Source organism: Nerophis ophidion, linkage group LG07, assembly GCF_033978795.1.
Source record: "Nerophis ophidion isolate RoL-2023_Sa linkage group LG07, RoL_Noph_v1.0, whole genome shotgun sequence".
Taxonomy (NCBI): Eukaryota; Metazoa; Chordata; class Actinopteri; order Syngnathiformes; family Syngnathidae; genus Nerophis; species Nerophis ophidion.
Window position 1 is genome coordinate 14,861,156 of NC_084617.1, and position 24,861 is coordinate 14,886,016.

Consider the following 24,861-nt stretch of genomic DNA (forward strand, 5'->3'; position numbering starts at 1 on the left):
CTCCACAGTTCTTTCGTTTTTTTTTAACTCGTTCTAGTGTTTTTTCCGCACTGTAGTATCCCTCGCTGTTAATGGAGTTATGCTGAACGAAATGTGCCGGTAATTTTATTGTTGGCCTTGGTTTGCCATCAAAGTAAGCCTGGGCGATATATGATATATAATTTATTATAATATATAATTATTTGTAATGTTGTCTGTCTATCTGTGTTGGCCCTGCGATGAGGTGGCGACTTGTCCCGGGGGTACTACGCCTTCCGCCTGATTGTAGCTGAGATAGGCACCAGCGCCCCCCGTGACCCCAAAGGGAATAAGCGGGGGGCGCTTTTTCTAATCCATGCAAGGACAAAATTTGCATGGATTAGACGTTTGTTACGTCCTGTCTCGATTACTGTAACATATTATTTTCGGGTTTCCCCATGTCTAGCATTAAAAGATTACAGTACAAAATTCGGCTGCTAGACTTTTGACAAGAACAAGAAAGTTTGATCACATTACGCCTGTACTGGCTCACCTGCACTGGCTTCCTGTGCACTTAAGATGTGACTTTAAGGTTTTACTACTTACGTATAAAATACTACACGGTCTAGCTCCATCCTATCTTGCCGATTGTATTGTACCATATGTCCCGGCATCTGCGTTCAAAAGACTCCGGCTTATTAGTGATTCCTAAAGCCGAAAAAAAGTCTGCGGGCTATAGAACGTTTTCCTTTCGGGCTCCAGTACTCTGGAATGCCCTCCTGGTAACAGTTTGAGATGCTACCTCAGTAGAAGCATTTAAGTCTCACCTTAAAGCTCATTTGTATACTCTAGCCTTTAAATAGACCTCCTTTTTAGACCAGTTGATCTGCCGCTTCTTTTTTTTCTCCTCTGCCCCCCCTCCCTTGTGGAGGGGGTCCGGTCCGATGACCATGGATGAAGTACTGGCTGTCCAGAGTCGGGACCCAGGATGGACCGCTCGCCTGTGTATCGGTTGGGGACATCTCTACGATGCTGATCCGACTCCGCTTGGGATGGTTTCCTGTGGACGGGACTCTCGCTGCTGTCTTGGATCCGCTTTGAACTGAACTCTCGCGGCTGTGTTGGAGCCACTATGGATTGAACTTTCACAGTATCGTGTTAGACCAGCTCAACATCCATTGCTTTCGGTCCCCTGGAGGGGAGGGGCATTTGAGGTCCTCTCCAAGGTTCTCATAGTCATCATTGTCACTGGCGTCCTACTGGGTGAGTTCTCCTTGCCCTTCTGTGGGTTCTTCCGAGGATGTCGTAGTCGTAGTGGTTTGTACAGTCCTTTGAGACATTTGTGATTTAGGGCTATATAAATAAACATTGATTGATAGAATAATAAATATGGCAGTGCCATGTTGGCCTTTTTTCTCCATAACTTGAGTTGATTTATTTTGGAAAACCTTGTTACATTGTTTAATGCATCCAGCGGGGCATCACAACAAAATAAGGCATAAAATAGTGTTAATTCCACGACTGTGTATATCGGTATCAGTTGATATCGGAATCGGTAATTAAGAGTTGGACAATATCGGAATATCAGCAAATAAGCCATTATCGGACATCTCTAATTATTTTTCATTGATTTTGACATATGCATAATAACACCGACAAACTGTACAACATGCAGTAACATAAATGTCGCTTAAAGTAGCTTTTTTATGCGATTGTGCAGGTGTACCTAATGTTGTGACCGGGTGAATCTATATCCTGTTTATGAGGTTTACTTTCAACCGTGTGTGAAAAAAAAATAACAGTGACGACTTATATATAGATATATATATATTTACACAATGTACATTTTCAAAGGATAAATACATGATGATACTTTTGGTGAGGGGATGGGGGGGTTTCATTTGCAATCTGAGAATGCCTCCAGAGTGGAACATCTTCCATAGAGACTCAAAAAATGGGTTGTAAAAGTAACTGTGTAGAGAAATGTACACCAAAGCATATCCAATACATACAGTCCAAAAATCAAAGCAGGCAAATGGGTTGTACTTGTATAGCGCTTTTCTACCTTCAAGGTACTCAAAGCGCTTTGACACTACTTCCACATTTACCCATTCACACACACACATTCACACACTGATGGAGGGAGCTGCCATGCAAGGCGCCAACCAGCACCCATCAGGAGCAAGGGTGAAGTGTCTTGCTCAGGACACAACGGACGTGACGAGGTTGGTACTAGGTGGGATTTGAACCAGGGACCCTGGGGTTGCGCACGGCCACTCTTCCACTGCGCCACGCCGTTTTGGCAAGGGCCATTTTGATATTTTTCATTTTCAAAACCATTACAATAATTGGATGTTGTTGTTTTTTTAACCTTTAGGGCTCCCCTCAAGTTTGATCCCGAGGACCCGGAAGGTTTTAGTCATAAAAATTTAAAAAATATGTCATATCCCCCCAAAATGTAATGCTTGAATCTGTAGATCTGTCGATATAAAGTTGTTGTTTTTTAAACGTTTATGCCCTTTTTGTTAAAGAAAAAACTTTTTATAAATGGCAAGAACGCAAAATATGCAAAATTTCCCCCACAAAAATGTTCAAAGTGGAATATTTCACATGAGATAATTGGGGCCTTAAATAGGTCAATAATTCATAACAATATTTATTTTGATTGAGTATTGTATTTTGAAAAAGGACAGTTTAAAAAAAAGAAACCACTAAAATTCTCAGGGATCCAAAACAACCCTAAATGGTGAAAATAAGTCATACGTAGCCAGATGAGGTGGTTTGGGCATCTGGTCAGGATGCCACCCGAACGCCTCCCTGAGGGAGGTGTTAGGGCACATCCAACCGGTAGCAGGCCGCGAGGAAGACCCAGGACATGTTGGGAAGACCTGGCCTGGGAATGACTCGGGATACCCCGGGAAGAGCTGGAAGAGGTGGCTGGGGAGAGAAAAGTCTGGGCTTCCCTGCTTAGGCTGCTGCCCCCGCGACCCGACCTCAGATAAGCGGAAGAAGATGGATGGATACTTTACTATATATTGATTCAAAGAACGCAAATTATTTTATCCAGGGAGTTGCCCCCTGGTCTGCAGTATGAAGGGCAACAATCCCCCTCCCTTGAGTCTGTGGAGTGGACAGGCCTCAATAATGTGGTCCATTGTCTGTGTCGCTCCACAAGCACAAAGTGGGCTCGGCTTGCTTCCCCATCTGTAAAGGTTTCATCCAGTCCTAAATCTATTGAGCATTGCCCTCTATCTCCTTGGGAGGTTGGTGCCAGAGATCTGTTGGGGAGGGTCTGACACCAGATGTTTGTTTGGGACCTCCTTTGACTCCCCTTCATTTTTCCAAGCGGGTGTCACAGTTGGCTGGAGGGATTTTCTTCCAGATCGGTTTTCTGGACGGAAGACGGGCTGAGGGCATACTTGCCAACCTTTAGACCTCCGAATTCGGATATTGGGGGCAGGGGGTTTTAGGTGGACGGGGGTGGGGTGGGCAGGGGTTAAGGGGGGAAGAGTATATTTATAGCTAGAATTAACTGAAATAAAGTATTACAACAGTGGTAATAAAAGATGCAACCTATGCTTCAAAGAGAAACTGTTTATTATATATCATCCAGATCTGTCATCCCTCAACAAGCGCAGTGAAATCATTTCAACATGCCGCCACAGACGGTAACACAGGAGCCAATCGCCACACCCTATGCCTGCCTGTACCCACCCACTGTGTGCCCTATATAAACCATTGTATGTGAATGCTTCCATTAAAATCTCCTGATGATTGAGGGAACCCCTCATGAAACAGTTCTGTAGAGCTGAAGTAGTCTTGTGATTTTTCCCACACCTACATATTGCGCTCTACCACGGTATTGAGCACTATTCTCTGGATAATCCAATCAAGATATATATATATATAAATATATATATATATATATATATATATATATATATATATATATATATATATATATATATATATATATAATTGTAGCTAAGATAGGCACAAGCGCCCCCCGCGACCCCAAAGGGAATACGAGGTAGAAATGGATGGACATACCAGCACAGTGGTTTTGTTGTAGACGTTGTCACCGCCAAGGTGGCACTCTCCGTCGTTGGGCTGCACGATGCCGGCGATGCGTCCGTCCAAAGCGGTGTGGGTTTTGGCGTCGGTGGTGAACACCACAAGGTGCGAGGCATCGGGACGCCAGCCGATCTTGTCCTTAAAAGACGTTTGGGGTAAGATGTTAACACGTGATCGGATTCATGTTAACTTCTTTTTTTTTGTACAGTCAAATTATTTATTTTTAAAAATCAGATTCATCACACTTTTGAATTTGGAATAATCATGAATAATCACTGGCGATGACTCACTTGCATAACTTCAATTATCTTAAAACAAGAGCCCAGTATCTGGACAAAAAATATATTTTATAGTCAGAGCGTCATACAGAAATTGCTTTTGATGTTTTACTCAAATGCATGCCATTTGTTTACAATGTGCTGACAGTTTTATCTAAAGTCCTGTCTGGGTATATTTTAAAATTAAATTTTCCTATCATTCACAATGCCAATGGGGGACAAAAATACACATGTTTATTTTTTTCTGCATTCTAATTTGTAATATACCGCAAGTACGAGGTAGCTATCAATGCAACTAATGGATGTCTACTGCGCCCATAAATCCATGTAAAATACATTTTAAAAAACCCGCCAACAATCGTCCATTTATGCATATTACAAGCAATATTGTTATTTCAAGTGGGAACGATGAAGTCCTACTTTTAGTGGCGCATTTTTCACAAATCACTAACTAGCTTATGCAGCTATGACAAAGTGAGCCAGTGAGCTGCTGCCTCATCTCTGATTTGGTAAAAGCTAATTAATAATTATAAATCAGGCCCCTCACTTGTATAGTAGAGGGTTGTGGAATATTAAAGGGGAAGTTCTAAGGGTCAAAAAGTCAGGATTTTTTATTTAAGTGTAAAAAAGTCAAGATTTTTCCTAAGTGTCACAAAGTCTGTATTTTCTCTAAGTGTCAGAAGGTCTGGATTTTTTTCTAAGGGTCAAAAAAGTCTTGATTTTTTCTAAGTGTCAAAAAGTCATGATTTTTTTCCAAGTGTCAAAAAATGTAGATTTTTTTTTTTAAGTGTCACAAGGTCGGGAATTTTTCTGAGTGACAAAAAGTCTGGATTTTCTTATAGGTGTCAAAAAAATCGTGATTTTTTTCTAAGTGTCAAAAGTCGGGATTTTTTCTAAGTGTCAAAAAAATCATGATTTTTTTTAAAGTGTCAAAAAGTCGGTATTTTTCCTAAATGTCAAAAAGTCAGGATTTTTTTTAAGTGTCACAAAGTCTGGGTTTTTTCTAAGTGTCAAAAAGTCAGGATTTTTCCTAAGTGTCACAAAGTCTGTATTTTCTCTAAGTGTCAGAAGGTCTGGATTTTTTTCTAAGGGTCAAAAAAGTTGTGATTTTTTTAAGTGTCAAAAGTCTGGATTTTTTCTAAATGTCAAAAAGTCTGGATTTTTTTTAAGTGTCAAAAAATCTGGATTTTTTTTCTAAGTGTCAAAGTCGGGATTTTTCCAAAACGTCAAAAAGTCAGGATTTTTTTTAAGTGTCACAAAGTCTGGGTTTTTTCTAAGTGTCAAAAATTTGGGATTTTTTTCTAAGTGTCAAAAAAGTCAATTTTTTCTAAGTGTGAAAAAAGTCGGGATTTTTTTTCCAAGAGTCAAAAAATTGTGATTTTTTTCCCCAAGTGTCAAAAAAGTCGGGATTTTTTTCCAAGAGTCAAAAAATCGTGATTTTTTTCGAAGTGTCAAAAAGTCGTGATTTTTTGTAAGTGTCAAAAAATCATTTTTTTTTTTTTTTTAAGTATCAAAAAGTCGGGATTTTTTTCCAAGTGTCAAAAAAGTCAGATTTTTTTCAAGTTTTAAAAAGTTGGGATTTTTTCTAAGTGTCAAAAAATGTTGATTTTTTTTTTTAAGTGTTAAAAAAGTGGATTTTTTCTAAGTGTCACAAAATCGAGATTTTTTTTCTAAATGTCAAAAGGTCTGGATTTTTTCTATACGTCAAAAAGTCTGGATTTTTTTTAAGTGTCACAAAGTCGGGAATTTTTCCAAGTGTCAAAAAGTCTTGATTTTTTCTAAGTGTCAAAAAGTCATGATTTTTTTCCAAGTGTCAAAAAATGTAGATTTTTTTTTTTAAGTGTCACAAGGTCGGGAATTTTTCTGAGTGACAAAAAGTCTGGATTTTCTTATAGGTGTCAAAAAAATCGTGATTTTTTTCTAAGTGTCAAAAGTCGGGATTTTTTCTAAGTGTCAAAAAAATCATGATTTTTTTTAAAGTGTCAAAAAGTCGGTATTTTTCCTAAATGTCAAAAAGTCAGGATTTTTTTTAAGTGTCACAAAGTCTGGGTTTTTTCTAAGTGTCAAAAATTAGGAATTTCTTTCTAAGTGTCAAAAAAGTCAGATTTTTTTCAAGTGTTAAAAAGTTGGGATTTTTTCTAAGTGTTAAAAAAGTGGATTTTTTTTTTAAGTGTTAAAAAAGTGGATTTTTTCTAAGTGTCACAAAATTGAGATTTTATTTCTAAATGTCAAAGGTCTGGATTTTTTCTATATGTCAAAAAGTCAGGATTTTTTTTAAGTGTCACAAAGTCGGGAATTTTTCTAAGTGTCAAAAAGTCGTGATTTTTTCTAAGTGTCAAAAAGGCGTGAATTTTTTCCAAGTGTCAAAAAATTTAGATTTTTTTTTTAAGTGTCACAAGGTCGGGAATTTTTCTGGGTGACAAAAAGTCTGGATTTTTTTCTAGGTGTCAAAAAAATCGTGATTTTTTTCTAAGTGTCAAAAGTCGGGATTTTTTCAAAGTGTCCAAAAAATCATGATTTTTTTTTGAAGTGTCAAAAAGTCGGTATTTTTCCTAAATGTCAAAAAGTCAGGATTTTTTTTAAGTGTCACAAAGTCTGGGTTTTTTCTAAGTGTCAAAAATTTGGGATTTTTTTCTAAGTGTCAAAAAATTGTGATTTTTTTTCCAAGTGTCAAAAAAGTGAATTTTTTTTCCAAGAGTCAAAAAATCATGATTTTTTTCAAAGTGTCAAAAAGTCATGATTTTTTTGTAAGTGTCAAAAAATCGTGATTTTTTTTTTAATGTATCACAAAGTCGGGATTTTTTCTAAGTGTCCAAAAATCGGGATTTTTTCCAAGTGTCAAAAAAGTCAAATTTTTTCCAAGTGTCAAAAAATCTGAATTTTTTCTAAGTGTCAAAAAATGTTAAAAAAATGTTAAGTGTCAAGAAAGTCTGGATTTTGGCTAAGTGTCACAAAATCAAGATTTTTTTTCTAAATGTCAAAAAGTCTGGATTTTTCTAAATGTCAAAAAGTCAGGATTTTTTTTTAAGTGTCACAAAGTCTGGAATTTTTATAAGTGTCAAAAAGTCGTGATTTTTTCCGAGTGTCAAAAAGTCGTGATTTTTTTTAAGTGTCACAAAGTCGGGAATTTTTCTGAGTGACAAAAAGTCTGGATTTTTTCTAGGAATCAGAAAATCTTGAGTTTTTTCTAAGTGTCAAAAGTCGGGATTTTTTCTAAGTGTCCAAAAAATCATGATTTTTTTTTGAAGTGTCAAAAAGTCGGTATTTTTCCTAAATGTCAAAAAGTCAGGATTTTTTTTAAGTGTCACAAAGTCTGGGTTTTTTCTAAGTGTCAAAAATTTGGGATTTTTTTCTAAGTGTCAAAAAATTGTGATTTTTTTTCCAAGTGTCAAAAAAGTGAATTTTTTTTCCAAGAGTCAAAAAATCATGATTTTTTTCTAAGTGTCAAAAAGTCATGATTTTTTTGTAAGTGTCAAAAAATCGTGATTTTTTTTTTAATGTATCACAAAGTCGGGATTTTTTCTAAGTGTCCAAAAATCGGGATTTTTTCCAAGTGTCAAAAAAGTCAAATTTTTTCCAAGTGTCAAAAAATCTGAATTTTTTCTAAGTGTCAAAAAATGTTAAAAAAATGTTAAGTGTCAAGAAAGTCTGGATTTTGGCTAAGTGTCACAAAATCAAGATTTTTTTTCTAAATGTCAAAAAGTCTGGATTTTTCTAAATGTCAAAAAGTCAGGATTTTTTTTTAAGTGTCACAAAGTCTGGAATTTTTATAAGTGTCAAAAAGTCGTGATTTTTTCCGAGTGTCAAAAAGTCGTGATTTTTTTTAAGTGTCACAAAGTCGGGAATTTTTCTGAGTGACAAAAAGTCTGGATTTTTTCTAGGAATCAGAAAATCTTGATATTTTTCTAAGAGTCATAAGTCGGGATTTTTTCTAAGTGTCAAAAAGTCTGGATTTTTTTTAAGTGTCACAAAGTCGAGATTTTTTTGAGGTGTCAAAAGTCTGGATTTTTTCTGACACTTAGAAAAACATCCCGACTTTTTGACACTTGGAAAAAACCTGACTTTTTGACATTTGGGAAAGACACAAACAGACGCTCGTTTGCGTTACCTTTAGTTTTTATACACCTGCGTGAGGATTATGAATAATTCTTCATCCGAACAGAAAGATATGAATATCCTATCAGTCGGCATCCCACTGAGAGCAGACACTTTAAAGTAAGTATTTATTATGTTTGTAGTTTATATTTCTTGTTTAGTACTTCCTCTCGTGCTATTTGCTAGATCTGTTTATCACTCAGCTTCTAAAACTTGTAGCTTGTCATCCTCCCTATTTTCAGCCTCAAAAATATACGATTCTGTGTCATCATTTGTCCCAAAGTAGCCATTGTTAGCGCTCATGATGTCTGCCATGTGTAGTTGTCTTATTGTTGAAGAATAAAGACAACGTTGTGATGTGTCTGTGAAATTCATGCACTGGCGTACGCTTAAAATGAGCAAGAAACGTAAATATTACATGTTATTTTGAATGTGCCGATTACTCCATTACATATATACTTACATGTTGATAAAGTTTTTTCACGTTCTTTTCAGAACACTCTATAGTCGAAAGGGAGTGAATCCTTGTTACCAACAAACCTCGTTTCCATATGAGTTGGGAAATTGTGTTAGATGTAAATATAAACAGAATACAATGATTTGCAAATCCTTTTCAACCCATATTCAATTGAATGCACTACAAAGACAAAATATTTGATGTTAATTTTTTTTTTGCAAATAATAATTAACTTTGAATTTTATGGCTGCAACACGTGCCAAAGTAGTTGGGAAAGGGCATGTTCGCCACTGTGTTACATCACCTTTTCTTTTAACAACACTCAATCACAGTTTGGGAACTGAGGAAACTATTTGTTGAAGCTTTGAAAGTTGAATTCTTTCTCATTCTTGTTTTATGTAGAGCTTTAGTCGTTCAACAGTCGTATTTTAGCCTTTATAATGCGCCACACATTTTCGATGGGAGACAGGTCTGGACTGCAGGCGGGCCAGGAAAGTACCCGCACTCTTTTTTTACGAAACCACGCTGTTGTAACACGTGGCTTGGCATTGTCTTGCTGAAATAAGCAGGGGCGTCCATGATAACGTTGCTTGGATGACAACATATGTTGCTCCAAAACCTGTATGGACCATTCAGCATTAATGGTGCCTTCACAGATGTGTAAGTTACCCATGCCTTGGGCACTAATACACCCCCATACCATCACAGATTCTGGCTTTTCAACTTTGCGCCTATAACAATCCGGATGGTTATTTTCCTCTTTGTTCCGGATGACACCACGTCCACAGTTTCCAAATATAATTTGAAATGTGGACTTGTCAGACCACAGAATACTTTTCCACTTTGCATCAGTCCAACTTAGATGAGCTCGGGCCCAGCAAAACCAGCGGCGTTCCTTGGTGGTGTTGATAAATGGGTTTTGCTTTGCATAGCAGAGTTTTAACTTGCACCTACAATCTCCCGTCCAAACGTAAAACCTAGTAACTCACTTCTAGCGGATTTTGAGAAAACAAAGGAAAACCAATCTATCTTGATGCTGTCTTACAAAGATCTACAAAGTCATCAAACGTATAGATGTTTTCTTGAGCTTTCATTTTCTTGCCGATTGAGCCATGGATTGAATCTGCTCTCATGAACGTGTGCCCTTTCTCCAGATATTTTATCACAATCTCGGGTGGGCCCCATTCTGCGTTTGCACATTGGGCAAGAGCCGTGTACAGCGTCCAGTTTTTATTTTGACCTCCACAGTTATCTCCCCAAAAGTGTATGCAAGGGGAAGAATCAAGAACAATACATTTAAAGAAGGTGCTTGCAACGTCCTGGGCCAATCTTCCAAATATCCCCTCGTGCCATAATATCACATAATCAGGTTGACCGTCGGCCCCCATTCGTGCAAATGTCTCATTAAAGACAATAAGGCGACTGACAAAGATGCTCCGATTGGTCCCTTGAGATACTAGGTTTTTCTGTTGTATCTACGCGGTGATGTGGTAGTTGCTAGGTCCTGCCATGCGCGTAACAGCTTACTTACGGAACAAATTACAATATCGCATACACTAATGTAAAGCAGTGGTCCCCAACCTTTTTGTATCCGCGGACCGGTCAACGCTTAATAATTTGTCCCGTGGCCCGGGGAGTGTCCTTTTTTTTTCTTGTTTTTTTTTTTTTTTTTTTTTCCTCTTTTGTCATGAAAAAGGGACGTGTTTGTGGTTGGTGCACTAATTGTAAGTGTATATTGTGTTTATTATGTTGATTTAATAAAAAATTAAAAATATATATATATTTTTTTTTTATAAAAAATTATTCTGCGGCCCGGTGGTTGGGGACCACTGATGTAAAGCATATCACCTAGGAACTCCAAAATTATAATCAGCTCAGTTTTGACCAAAATTGAGTTACTGGGGTTTGCCTTTGGACGGGAGAGATGTAGCGACCAACTGTAGTAACTGACAGTGGTTTTATGAAGTGTTCCTGAGCCCATGTGGTAATATCCTTTACACACTGATGTCGGTTTTTGATGCAGTACCGCCTGAGGGGTCAAAGGTCTGTAATATCATCGTGCAGTGATTCCTGCAGATTCTCTAAACCTTTTGATGATTTTACGGACCGTAGATGGTAAAATCCCCAAATTCCTTGCAATAGCTCGTTGAGAAATGTTTTTCTAAAACTGTTCGACAAATTGGTGACCCTCGCCCCATCCTTGTTCGTGAATTACTTAGCATTTCATGGAAGCTGCTTTTATACCCAATCATGGCACCCACCTGTTCCCAATTAGCCTGCACACCTGTGGGATGTTCCAAATAAGTGTTTGATGAGCATTTCTCAACTTTATGAGCATTTATTGCCACCTTTCCCAACTTCTTCGTCACGTGTGGCTGGCATCAAATCCTAAAGTTAATGATTATTTGCAAAAAAAATAAAAATCAGTTTGACCATCAAATATGTTGTCTTTGAAGCATATTCAACTGAATATGGGTTGAAAATGATTTGCAAATCATTGTATTCCGTTTATTTTTACATCTAACACAATTTCCCAACTCATTAGGAAACGGGGTTTGTACATTGTTAGCTGACTCTTGCTAGCTTTTATTTACAAGTTCAAATGTATAAAATAAACAAATGTCTTATTTTCTCACATAAGGATTGTGAACAATAGAGAGAGAGAGAAAAAAAAAGTGCAGTTTCCCTTTAGCTGTTTTTTTCCCATACCTTGCACACCACCGCCTGCATGACGGCATCAAATCCACCTTCCGGAGCGTCTCTATTTCGGGACACTTGTTGCTTCTCCACCTCCTCGGTGAAGCGGGCCACCGTCTCGGTCAGGGACAGCACATGCTTGAACCCAAACTGGGCCTGACATTTCTCATCAATCCTTCAGGAGTTGGAAGAAGACAATGTGGAATAGCCTTTTTGCCCGGACATTTGCAAACTTTTCCTGGCCACTTACTCGTAGCAAGGGTTGTCTACGGCTACCGGTGGGGACATGTACATGTAAGGGGACACGGTCTTGTCCACGAAAGCTCCAAATCCCATGCGTAGGTTGCTGGTTTTCTTCCCCATGGTCACTGCGAGCTTGTTTCCCAGAGTCTGGAGGCGAGCTAAGTCGTCCTTCATGGAAAAGGAAAGGTCCATCAGGTAGTAGAGGTCGACCGGGTAATCCTCCACTTGCTTCACGGTCACAGTGAACCTTTTGGAGTCACCTGTGCGGCAAAGACAGGTTTAGAATTTGTTGTACTCTTGAAAGGTCGAGTGGGGTCCACCTGGCCTGAGCGCCATGTGAATCTTCTGCGGCGTTATCTGAGTGACGTCGTCAGCCTCCCCCGAGGCTTTGTCACTAAGAGGCTTGTCCTCCTGGACCACCAAAGTGCTGCCGGGCGACTCCAGATCTGCCTCGGAGCAGCCTCCATCCAGAAGATTCTGCTTCAGGTCACAGCGAGACACACCGGCTCCTCCCATGCCAAATCTCTGGAACAAAGACATTTCCCGATACCAGTTACAGTGAAAATCTGTCTCTTTTAGAGAAAGGTTTTCATGACTTAATTACTTATTTAAACCGCCTTTACCATTGCTCATTTCAGGTCTGATTTTATAGTTTATGCTAGTTGTTTCATGCCACAGTTTCATGTTTGTTTCTTGCTATGTCATAGACCAGGGGGGGTGTCAAACTCAAATATCTGACCGACCACATCAAACATGAGGTGGACGCGGGCAAATACTGCGGCATGGTCATGCTGGACATTCAGAAGGCCTTTGACACCGTTAACCACGCTATACTGTTGGATAAGCTCCGAGCAATCGGATTCGACGAAACCTCATCAAGCTGGATGCAATCTTACTTGGAGGGGAGGAAACAGGTGTTAGAGGTGAACGGCACCATGTCCCCTCCCCTCTCAGTAAGCTGTGGAGTCCCCCAAGGCAGTATACTAGGACCTTTACTGTTCCTAATATACGTGAATGACATGCCATCAGCGTGCCACTGTGAATTGTTCCTGTTTGCGGATGACTCGGCCCTGCTGGTATCCGGCAAGGACAAGTCACAGGTGGAACAAATCCTCAGTGCTGAACTCCTCAATATTTGCACCTGGCTCGCTGACAACAAGCTATCCATACACTTAAGTTAAACGGAATCCATCCTATTTGGGTCCCATATCAAACTTAAGAAGGTCAGTGACTTCACTATAAAAGTGGGTGACATTGTTATCACCAGGAAGGAAGAGATCACCTACCTAGGTTCCATTCTAGAGGCTAATCTTTCCTGTGATAAAATGGCAACCAAGGTGATCAAAAAGGTCAACCAAAGAACGAGATTCCTCTACAGAATCTCCTCTCTGGTCAACAAAAGCACCTTGAGGATTCTAGCGGGAACTCTCATTCAATCCTTTTTCGATTACGCTTGCACCTCCTGGTACCCCAGCACCTCCAAAATCCTCAAATCTAGACTCCAAACATCCCAGAATAAGATAATCCGGTTACTTTTAAACCTCCACCCCAGATCACACCTCAATCCAACCCACTTCTCCAAAGTGGACTGGCTCAGGGTGGAGGACAGAGTAAAACAACTTGCACTGAGCCTAGTCTATAAAATCCGCTACACTCCTTGATACCGAAGTACATGTCAAATTATTTCCTTAACGTAAATGACCGCCATAACCACAACACCAGGGGGAGCTCCACAAACCACGTTAAACCCAGATTTCGATCTAACAAAGGTCTTAACTCATTCTCTTTCTATGCCACATCAACGTGGAATGCACTCCCAACAGGTATAAAAGTAAGTGCATCTCTATATTCCTTCAAAACCGCTCTAAAACAACACCTCCAGGCAACTTCAACACTTTAGTAATACCCTCCTCCATTCACATCCCATCTCCCCGGATTATAAACAACTCAAATGTACTTCTAATGTATATACTTGTTCTTATGCTATCTGAACTCACTATGTTCTCTGCTGGCTGTACATATCCTACTGTAAGACCTACACTGTTTCAATGTCCACATTTCTCTGTTGATGCAATTGTTGATGACTGAAGTTCTGATGTCAACCAAAGCTCCTCATCCCACCCCCCGGATTGTAAATAATGTAAATAATTAAATGTACATACTTTGATGATTAACTTGTGTGATGACTGTATTATGTTGATAGTATATATTTGTACCATGAATTGATTAACGTGGACCCCGACTTAAACAAGTTGAAAAACTTATTCGGGTGTTACCATTTAGTGGTCAATTGTACGGAATATGTACTGTACTGTGCAATCTACTAATAAAAGTATCAATCAATCAATCAAAGTGGGCCGAAATTTTAAACTGAACAAATTAACCTTTTAATTGGGACCCAAACAAGTTTTGCATTGAATATTGAACAAGCAAGGCTTATATAACTATAGTGACATGCAAAATCCAGTTTCAAATAATAATAATAATAATTAAAAAAATATCAATGGTATATCAAATAAATTTTATATAAACATTGAATGATTTTTTCTATTTGCAGCCTTCTGAGGTAAATATCAAAATAAACTTTTTCCACAGGTTAATAATACATTTGAAAATAAAATAACAATAATGAATGAATCAAACATTCAAGCCTTGAAGTAGCAGGAGAAAGTGCATGAATAAAGTGTTAATATTTGCTCAGTTTGCTACACTGATTTGCTTTACCACTGAATATGGAACAAGCAATAATTATATAACTTAATAGTGCAAAATCAACTTTCAAAAAACCCCGAAAAAACATCAATGGTAAAATTATTTCAATTTAAATAAAACATTTAATGCCTGTTTTCTATTTGCAGCCTTCTGAGGTAACTATCAACATTACATTTTTCCACAGGCTAATAATGGGGTTAGGTGGTAGCGGGGGGTGCATATTGTAGTGTCCTGGAAGACTTAGTGCTGCAAGGGAGTGTGGGTATTTGTTCTGTTGTGTCTATGTTGTGTTACGGTGCGGATGTTCTCCCGAAATGTGTTTTTTATTCTTGTTTGGTGTGGGTTCACAGTGTGGCGCATATTTGTAACTGTTAAAGTGGTTTATACGGCCACCCTTAGTCTGACCTGTATGGCTGTTGAGCAAGTATGCTGGCATTCACTTAATTGTGTGTATAAGTCGCATGTATTATGTGACTCGGCTGGCACGCTGTTTGTATGGAGGAAAAGCAGACGTGACAACATATTGTAGACAAAGCTAAAGGCAGTGCCCCCAATATTGTTGTCCGGGTGGAAATCTGGAGAAATTCAGGAGAATGGTTGGAAAATTGGGAGAGTTGGCAAGTGTGATTATTAGCGGCTCTGCCGCTGTATAGTACCGGCGGGCCAGCTCTAATGTTAATTTTCCGCCGGCCAGAGTTTGACACCAATGTCATAGACCATGCTTAGTATTTACTTTAACTCCAAGTGCGATCAGCCTTGTTTTCCGTTTTTGTACCTTTTTGAGTGAAGATTATTAAATATGTTCCTACCTTCAAGCCTTGTCCGGAATGGTAAATGGGTTATACTTGTATAGCGCTTTTCTACCCCTTTTTAAGGAGCCCAAAGCGCTTTGACAGTATTTCCACATTCGCCCATTCACAAACACATTCACACACTGACGGTGGGAGCTGCCATGCAAGGCGCTCACCAGGACCCATCAGGAGCAAGGGTGAAGTGTCTTGCCGAAGGACACAACAGACGTGACTAGGATGGTAGAAGGTGGGAATTGAACCAATAACCCTCAGATTGCTGGCAAAGCCACTCCACCAACTTAGCCTACAGGACAAAAGTCCACTAGCTTAATGCAAACATACAATGGACAAACCCATTGACAGGATAACTGAAATTAGCATTGTGATGGTTTCAGACTTGTACAAATGTCTACAAAGAAGATTTTAAGGGCTCTAAACAGGAATAAAATTAATTAATTTCTACGTAAAGGCACATAGACTCTTTGGGAAGGAATAGTCCGATTGCACCCCGGGAGAACAAACCTCGCAGTAAGCTGCGATCCCCCCGTTATGACAGTACTAGGTTGCGTTGTGCTGTCGGATGGCGGACGAAAGGGGGGGAGAGGGGTCTTAAACGACAACATTGGACAAGGATAAGGTTATGTGAGATTTACCCTGGATATCCTTAGCCAGCTTAGTGTAGAAAAGGCCTAAGAGGGTGAATCTAAAAATTAACAACGACTTTGTGAGCTTCATAAGAGATTAAACAAACACGCAGAGGGTAAAAAGTTCCATTCCCTTCAGTTTGGTGACCCCGAAGTGACAAATGGCTGAGAACACATTCGGTTTCCACTTTGATGTGGTGTGATTTTCAATCTAAATTAATTTCAATGGAAGAATTCATGTTTTCTTGAAATATTAAATAAAAAGCAAAGATGAACAATGTTGAAAGAGAACAAAGGAGGGTGTGTCGGAGTCATCATTAACAATAGCTGACGCAATTTACAGCAGCAGTAAATCTCTAAGAAGCAGTTGTCGTTGGTCAAATGCCAATGACATTCCAAGTCATGGAGTTAGTATAGCAGACCTGACAAGGTACAGTAAGGGTGCAGGTGATTACTTTCTTGCTATTAAGACAGTGCAATAAATTAACCATGGAGAGATGCAGGAAGCTATGTTCCGTGAGGAAAGGTAATAATGAGGCTGAAAAGGTTAATGCTACAGATGTCCGGTAACAGATTTTTTGCCGACATCCGATATTCCGATATTGTCCAACTCTTAATTACCGATACCAACCGATACCGATATATACAGTCGTGGAATTAACACATTACTATGCCTAATTTTGTTGTGATGCCCCGCTGGATGCATTAAACCAGGGGTCTCAAAGTTACTTCACCTGGGGGCCACTGGATGCAGAGTCTGGGTGAGGCTTTCGTAAAAAATGTTTTGCATACTCAAATTGTATGCCTTGTGCACCGCAACTTTCTCTGTGCAAATAAGACACCTCGGGGTGTCCCTGTGCTCAACAAAGAAATATTGCATCGCCCACTTTTCCTGGAATTGCCATTGCTCATCACGAACCTTTCCCTTCACTGCAGGCTTTGAGAAAGACTTGTTTGGGGTTGTGGAATATATTTGTATTCAGCAGACGCACGGAGAATAATGTTATTTCCGCAATGTGTGTCGTCCCCCTTTTCTTCCCTACAGCAACACGGCGGTCGGTGGATAATAGCCGGGAAAGTACCTGGATAGCGAGCGCAAAAAAGTGGCGGCTCCCGGAGTGTTATCCAGCGTCATATAGAAATATATGTAGTGCACAAATTGCTTGTAACTAGGACCACACTATGTTCACAAATTTACATAGAAAAGGCCTGACATGTACCCTGATATGAAAAGAACAGACTAATCTTCTCAGAATGTGTTGTCTTTTTTGTTTGCAACAGTGCCTTCGAATGGACTATGGCATTGACCAAAAGACCTCCATCCTTGGTTTGCAACACAACAACCACATCCTGATTCAACAACCTGCAAGTTGACATGTCCAATTTCATCTGTCGTTTCAATTTATTCAGTTCTAGCTTCACCTACGCATGAAGAGGATCCATCTTCCAGAAGTGCATTGTCAGTGTATCCGGATGGGTGCTAGCAAGTGAGTGATGACAAGGTGGGCAACGTGAGTGGGACTTCAGCAGGTATGTCAAAATCCTTTTCATTGAGGGCCACATTGCAGTTATGGTTGCCCTGAGAGGGCCGTTTTTAACAGAGAATAATATACTGTGTGAATATAAATGTGTGTCAGAATAATGGTTATCACAAAACTTTGTGTTTCAATGAGTTCCCGGCGAGAAGACACAGGATGTGTTTGGTCCTACCAAACAAAATGCTTGTAAAACTCCGCTGTGTAGGATGGGAAGCAACATGAAGGTGTTCTGTTTCTTTGATGTATTGTAATCCACAGAAAGATTTTGTCTTGACCCGAGAACTACAAAGCGGAGAGGAAGTAGGACCAGACTCCCCCCAGGCGAGCTTTTCTTTGAACTTTTCTGTAAACAAATCCAATGCCAACCTGTGGGAACTCACCAAACAAGAACCAGTTGAACTGCAAATCAGGAGAAGGAAGTGGAGCTGGATAGGCCACACACTCAGAAAACCCAATTAATCAATCACCAAACAGGCACTAACATGGAACCCGCAGGGAAAAAGAAACAGAGGGAGACCAAGAACAACCTGGAGAAGAAGCACGGAACAGGAGATGAGGGCTGAGGGGCTGTCATGGCAACAACTCGACCGAAGGGCACTAGACCGGAATGGATGGAAGGCTTTCGTCGGCGGCCTCTGTTCCTCAGGGAATACTAAGGCTTAAGTAAGTAATTTCTGTAAACAAAGGCGATGGCTGTTTACGACCCCCTCACTTAGAAACAGCTGCTGCCATGTAATCAGGGAAAGTCCAAATAAAAGAGGAGGCGTACAATCTTTTGTCTGAGCGTGGAACACTGTACATGGGTACAGGTGTACGCGTTTCTCCTCATTGAGCCAAATTTAATTATGTCTCTGTTTAATTCCTTGCTTCTTGTCTGGTTTAATAGATGTCATCAGTGTTTGAACATGAAAATGTGCGTAATTGTGTGTCTTTTTTTACGTACGCTGTACAAAACCGAATCTTTAGACTGCACTGTATAAAACTGACGGATTAGTCGCCACAATTTTACCATAATATTTGCTGTTTTTTTTTTTACAGCATAGAAAATAAAAAAATTAAATATTCAAATTAAATGTAATGGAAAAACGGTATCACCGTTTTTTTTAACGTAAAAAATCATGCAAGTTTTTAATACTATAAAATCTACAGTTGTTGTGTTTTATCGTGTATTGGTGGAGCCATTTTGCCCAGATGCCTGAGTGGCGTTGTGGAGCCAGAGGCAAAGACATTTAGGTGCACACTGATTGCACTCAGGTGTGGCGCACCAGAGACCTATGGTTTTTAACCGCAAGCTGACGGCAGTGTGAGTTTTTGTGTTACAAGAATATACCCTTTGCTTAAAAATAAATAAAAATGGACTTTCGTATCACACAGGAATTTTTTAAATTATTTTATTTAACAACTTAATGGTACAAGTTTGTTATCAGAAGAAAAGCCCGCCGAAAGCCGCGAATGCATGAACAGAAGTGCGTCTCCATCTATTATTACTCTATATTAAAAGTGGATTTTACTGTAAAAAAATGTACTGTAACATTTTTATATTAACAGTTTGTTGGACTACTTGCTTTGAAATCATAAGTCAAGCAGATATTTAAGTGTTTATCTTTATTTGAACAATAACATTGTTTTGAAATGTATGATGATAGAATATTTTGTTTTAGTATTAGAGATGATTAAAGGCCTACTGAAATGAGATTTTCTTATTTAAACGGGGATAGCAGGTCCATTCTATGTGTCATACTTGATCATTTCACGATATTGCCATATTTTTGCTGAAAGGATTTAGTAGAGAACATCGACGATAAAGTTCGCAACTTTTGGTCGCTAATAAAAAAGCCTTGCCTTTACCGGAAGTAGCAGACGATGTGCGCGTGACGTCACGGGTTGTAGGGCTCCTCACATCCTCACATTGTTTATAATCATAGCCTCCAGCAGCTAGAGCTATTCAGACCGAGAAAGCAACAATTTCCCCATTAATTTGAGCAAGGATGAAAGATTCGTGGATGAGGAAATTTAGAGTGAACGACTAGAAGAAAAAAAGAAAAAAAAAAGGTGATTCCATAGTGGGAGTGATTCAGATGTTTTTAGACTCATTTACTAGCATCATTCTGGGAAATCCCTTATCCGCCTATTGTGTTGCGAGTTTTTTAGTGAGTTAAATAGTACCTTAAAGTCGGAGGGGTGTGGCCACGGGTGTGTTGACGCCAGAGTCTCTGAAGTCACGAAGCTGCAGCAGGACAGAAGCTCTGCTGATCTCCGGTAAGAGACGACTTTTTACCACAATTCTCTCACCGAAAACTGCCGGTTGACATGTAGTCGGGATCCATGTTCGCTTGATCGCTCTGATCCATAGTAAAGCTTCACCTCTGGGAATTTTGAACTAGGAAACACCGTGTGTTTGTGTGGCTAAAGGCTAAAAGCTTCCCACCTCCATCTTTCTACTTCAACTTCTCCATTATTAATTGAACAAATTGCAAAAGATTCAGCAACACAGATGTCCAGATTACTGTTTAATTATGTGATTAAAGCAGACTACTTATAGCTTGGATCGGGCTGGAAAATAATGTCCGAGACAACCCGAGACGTCAAACGCACGCGTCACACGTACGCGTCATCATACCGCGACGTTTTCAACACGACACGTCGCGGGAAATTTAAAATTGCAATTTAGTAAACTAAAAAGGCCGTATTGGCATGTGTTGCAATGTTAATATTTCCTCATTGATATATAAACTATCAGACTGTGTGGTCGGTAGTAGTGGGTTTCAGTAGGCCTTTAAAGTGTAAATAGACGAAATTGTACGCAATAAATTTATATTTGTAATACATTTATTAAGAAAAGATACGCATCAAATGACAAAATCTGGTTTAGAAAGTATAAAAAGAGTTTCACATAAATAAAAAAGTGTGAATATATTATTTTGTAATTAAGGGGCTTGGTGAACAAGGGGACGGGTCAAATGCAGAGGACGAATTTCACCACACTTAGTGTGTGTGTGTGTGTGTGTGTGTGTGTGTGTGTGTGTGTGTGTGTGTGTGTGTGTGCGTGTGTGTGTGTGTGTGTGTGTGTGACAGTCATTGGTACTTTAATGTCAGGTTCAAACACTGATGACATCTATTAAACAAGACAAGAAGCAAGGAATCAAACAGAGACAGAATTAAATTTGGCTCAATGAGGAGAGCGCGTACACTTGTACCATTGTACAGTGTTCCACCACGCTCTGACGAAAGATTGTACGCCTCCTCTTTTATTTGGACTTTCCCTGATTACACGGCAACAGCTGTTTCTAAGGGAGGGGGTCGTAAACAGTCGGTGCCCTCGGTCACAGAACAGTTCAAAGAAAAGGTGCCTGGAGGGTAGTCAGGCCCTGCTTTTTCTCCGCTATGTAGATCCCGGGTCAAGACAATATCTTTCAGTGGATTACAATACGTCAAAAAAAACACACATCCTCATGTCGCTCCCCATCCTACACAGTGGAGTTTTACAAGCCTTTCGTTTGGTAAGATCAAAAACAGTTTTTGTCTGCTCGCCGGGAACTCATTGAAACACAAAGTTTGTGATAACTTAGATAGAATTATTCTGACACTTTGACTTTTCACTTAACTTTACACACATGCTTATATGTGCTATGGCTATGAGGTTTTCCCCCCTTTTTTTCCCTCAGTCTGGACCCCCTCTCTCTTTTTGTTTTGTTTTATTCCACCCCCAGCTTTTACCTGTTTCTCAACTTTTTTTGTAAGGGGCGCCAAAAGTTGGCAGACCCGTCAGCGATCCTGTTCTGTCTCCCTGTAATTTTTTGTCTGATCTTGAATGGGATTGTTCTGAAAATCTTAATTTCCCCTCGGGGATTAATAAAGTATCAATCAATCAATCAATGTTTACTTATATAGCCCTAAATCACTAGTGTTTACTTATATAGCCCTAAATCACTAGTGTCTCAAAGGGCTGCACAAACCACAAATCAGTATCTCTGATTCTGATTCTTGAACCAGTGCCTCCATGGACACCCACATCCTCCACACGACACCTTCGCTCCGGACAGACTGAGCTCCTCCAACCCCAGAGAACAAAGCTACCAACAATGGCTTTCTGCTCTGCCTCTCCCAGTCTGTGGAACACTCTCCCTGACCACCTGAGGGCACCACAGACTGTGAATGCTTAAAAAAAAGGCTTAAAAACCTTTTTTTTTAAAGCCTTTTTTTTTTTTTAGATATTTGCATACTAGTTCTAGCTATTAAGCTGTTTTATTTTTATTTATTTTATTATCTTTTTTTTTTTTTTTTTTTTTTACACACTGTTGCACTTTGAGGTTGTTTAATCAATGTAAAGTGCCTTTTACAAATAAAATATATTATTATTATTATTATTATTATTGAACGCCCACTGCACAGACAGCTCATTAGCATTAAAGCTACAGTACTAAAAACGTTAAATTCCAGTATCAAGACTATTTCGGACAACACACTTCCAAATAGAAACTTTGAGGGAGGAACAGTAAAGTATGGAAACGTCAAGAGAAGAATGCAGTGGTGGAATGTCAGGAGGAGTTTCTGTCGGGACATATAGTGATATATAAGGGAGGGAGATGGGGAAGGTACCTCCTGGGAGCACCACGCACAGCTGGGGTGAACGGTCAAACACTGCTGACATGTCGTGACTCCTCGCGACGTGCACACGTTGGACCCTGCGAGAGGGGGGAAAAGGACGGAAAAACGTTCACACAGATGTTCCTTTTCATTTCCTGCACGCTGCCGAGTGGCATAACTGAGCCCACAGCACGTTTCCTCTGTGATTCAGCAGGCAAGATAGCACTCGTCACACACCAGCTGCCAAGCAAACACGCCCCGTCGAGCCATGACTGAGTCAGGTTGGACTTTTTAGTTGGACGATGGCAGCAGAATGTAACAATTTCCATAAAGTAGTATCATCAGCTTGTGGGCGTGGCCTAAAAAGTTGAACCTGAGTGTGAAGAGACTAGGGTTGTTGTCTCAATACCAATATTTTGGTACCCGTACTAAAATGTATTTCGATACTTTTCTAATTAAAGGGGACCACAAAAAATAGCATTATTGGCTATATTTGAATACAAATCTTAGGGTACATTAAACATATGTTTATTATTGCAATTGAAGAAACAAGTTTGTCCTTAAATAAAATACTGGACATACTAGACCAGTGGTCCCCAACCTTTTTGTATCCGCGGACCGGTCAACGCTTAATAATTTGTCCCACGGCCCAGAGGGGGGGCTTTTTTATTTATTTTATTATTATTATTATTTTTTGTATCTTTGTCATGAATAAGGGATGTTTTGTCATGAAAAAGGGAGGTTTTTGTGGTTGGTGCACTAATTGTAAGTGTATATTCTGTTTTTTATGTTGATTTAATAAAAAAATATATATATATATTTATTTATTTATTTATTTAAAAAAAAAAAAAAATTCATAAAACAATTCTTCTGCGGCCCGGTACCAATCGGTTGGGGACCACTGTACAAGACAACTTGTCTTCTAGTAGTAAGTAAGCAAAACAAAGGCTCCTAATTAGTCTGCTGACATAGGCAGTAACATAATGTGTCATTCCCCATTCAATTATTTTGTCAAAATTATGAAGGACAAGCTGTACAAATTGATTATTAATCTACCTGTCCATTTACTGTTAATATCTGCTTATTTTATGTTTCAACATATTCTGTCTACACTTCTGTTAAAATGTAATAATCACCTATTCTTATTTTGTTTGGATACTTTACATTAGTTGTGGATGATACCACAAATTTAGGTATCGATCCAATACCAAGTAGTTACAGGATCATACTGTCAGGCTTGCCACTGACAGTTTGTTTGTGTTTTAGTTTTTCTTCTGTGTGTGTTTCGTAGTTCTTGTCAAGTGCTGTTATTTTGTCTGTTTCCTGTTTTTTTCCCTGTGCGCTGTTTTTACCTCAGCTGCGGCTGAGTGGCACCTGGCCACACCTGGTGTCAATCAGCCCGCTCCTATTTGTACCTGCTTTGTTCCTCCAGTCAGCGCTGGATTATTTATTTGTCGATGTCACTTCTTGTCGCTCTTGTCATATATTATCGCTCCTGTCGTGTCTTTGCAGTGTAGCTGTAAGCTATATTCACTTGATGTTTGTAGCTTACTTTTTTTTGTTCCCTGCCTCCTGTTTGTTCTTTCATTTTACAAGTATGACTTCTGTTTCCTGCTAGATACCTGTTAGCTTCCACGCTAGGCCTTTTGTTTGTTATCCGCCCACGTGCGCACTTTTTGTTTAAACCATTTGTTGTTGTTTTTTGGCTTAGTATTTTTATTAAATCATGTTTTCTCACTCCATGCCTGCCTCCATCTCTGCATCTTGGGGTTCGTCAACAACAAATTTTGACACATACATTAGTCATAATTTAGGTTCCCCTGTGTGCAGGGACGCATTTGCTGGGATTATGAATATAATATTGATTTAAAAAAAAGAAAAAAGATTTTGTGACGATAAAAATATTGGTGTAATCATAGTAGTATCGACGAGATACGCTCTTGTACTTGGTATCATTACAGTGGATGTCAGGTGTAGATCCACCCATGGGTCACGGCATTTGTTTACATTGTGACACAGGTAAGCTACTGTGTGTAGTGAAGCATGTTTAGCTATTTCTTGTCCTGCAGGGATGATACTTGTAAGAAACTTAGTTTATTTGTTGCCATGGAGGCGAAGATTAGTGATTTAGAAGTAGATGAAACACTGCCGGGCAGCACGGTAGGAAAGAGGTTAGTGCATCTGCCTCACAATACAAAAGGTCCTGAGTAGTCCTGGGTTCAATCCCGGGCTCGGGATCTTTCTGTGTGGAGTTTGCATGTTCTCCCCGTGACTGCGTGGGTTCCCTCCGGGTACTCCGGCTTCCTCCCACCTACAAAAACATGCACCTGGGGATAGTTTGATTGGTAACACTAAATTGGCCCTAGTGTGTGAATGTGAGTGTGAATGTTGTCTGTCTATCTGTGTTGGCCCTGCGATGAGATGGCGACTTGTCCAGGGTGTACACCGCCTTCCGCCCGAATGCAGCTGAGATAGGCTCCAGTACCCCCTGCCACCCCAAAAGGGACACGCGGTAGAAATTGGATGGATGATTGCTTGATTGATTGGGGAGTAATGACACCATAAATTGAAAATTGGCTTTGAGAATTTGATTTAATTTAATTAATTCTTTATTGTTTCAATTTGTGTCTTTCTGGAGTCTGCAGGTGTACCCAATGAAATGTTCGATGAGAGTACAAACATTAAAGTGCATTATTGTCCTAAATACGTCACTTTTACTGTCATTTTGAACACTTTGAGCGCAAGTTTGATTGATTATCTGCACGCTGTGACGTCACGCACCGGACG

At 39.5% G+C, this 24,861-nt stretch overlaps 1 protein-coding gene across 1 annotated transcript in view; it reads right to left on the bottom strand.

The window, feature by feature from the left end:
- Positions 1-24,861, bottom strand: part of LOC133555931 (integrin beta-3-like) — a 54,208-nt gene that overhangs the window by 29,041 nt on the left and 306 nt on the right. The window contains exons 2-6 of the mRNA XM_061905407.1: positions 22,087-22,172; positions 12,123-12,327; positions 11,810-12,062; positions 11,572-11,734; positions 4,009-4,170 (exon numbers count right to left, since the gene is read on the bottom strand). Of these exons, the coding sequence (XP_061761391.1) occupies positions 4,009-4,170; positions 11,572-11,734; positions 11,810-12,062; positions 12,123-12,327; positions 22,087-22,172 (869 nt within the window). The remainder of the gene's footprint in view (positions 1-4,008; positions 4,171-11,571; positions 11,735-11,809; positions 12,063-12,122; positions 12,328-22,086; positions 22,173-24,861) is intronic.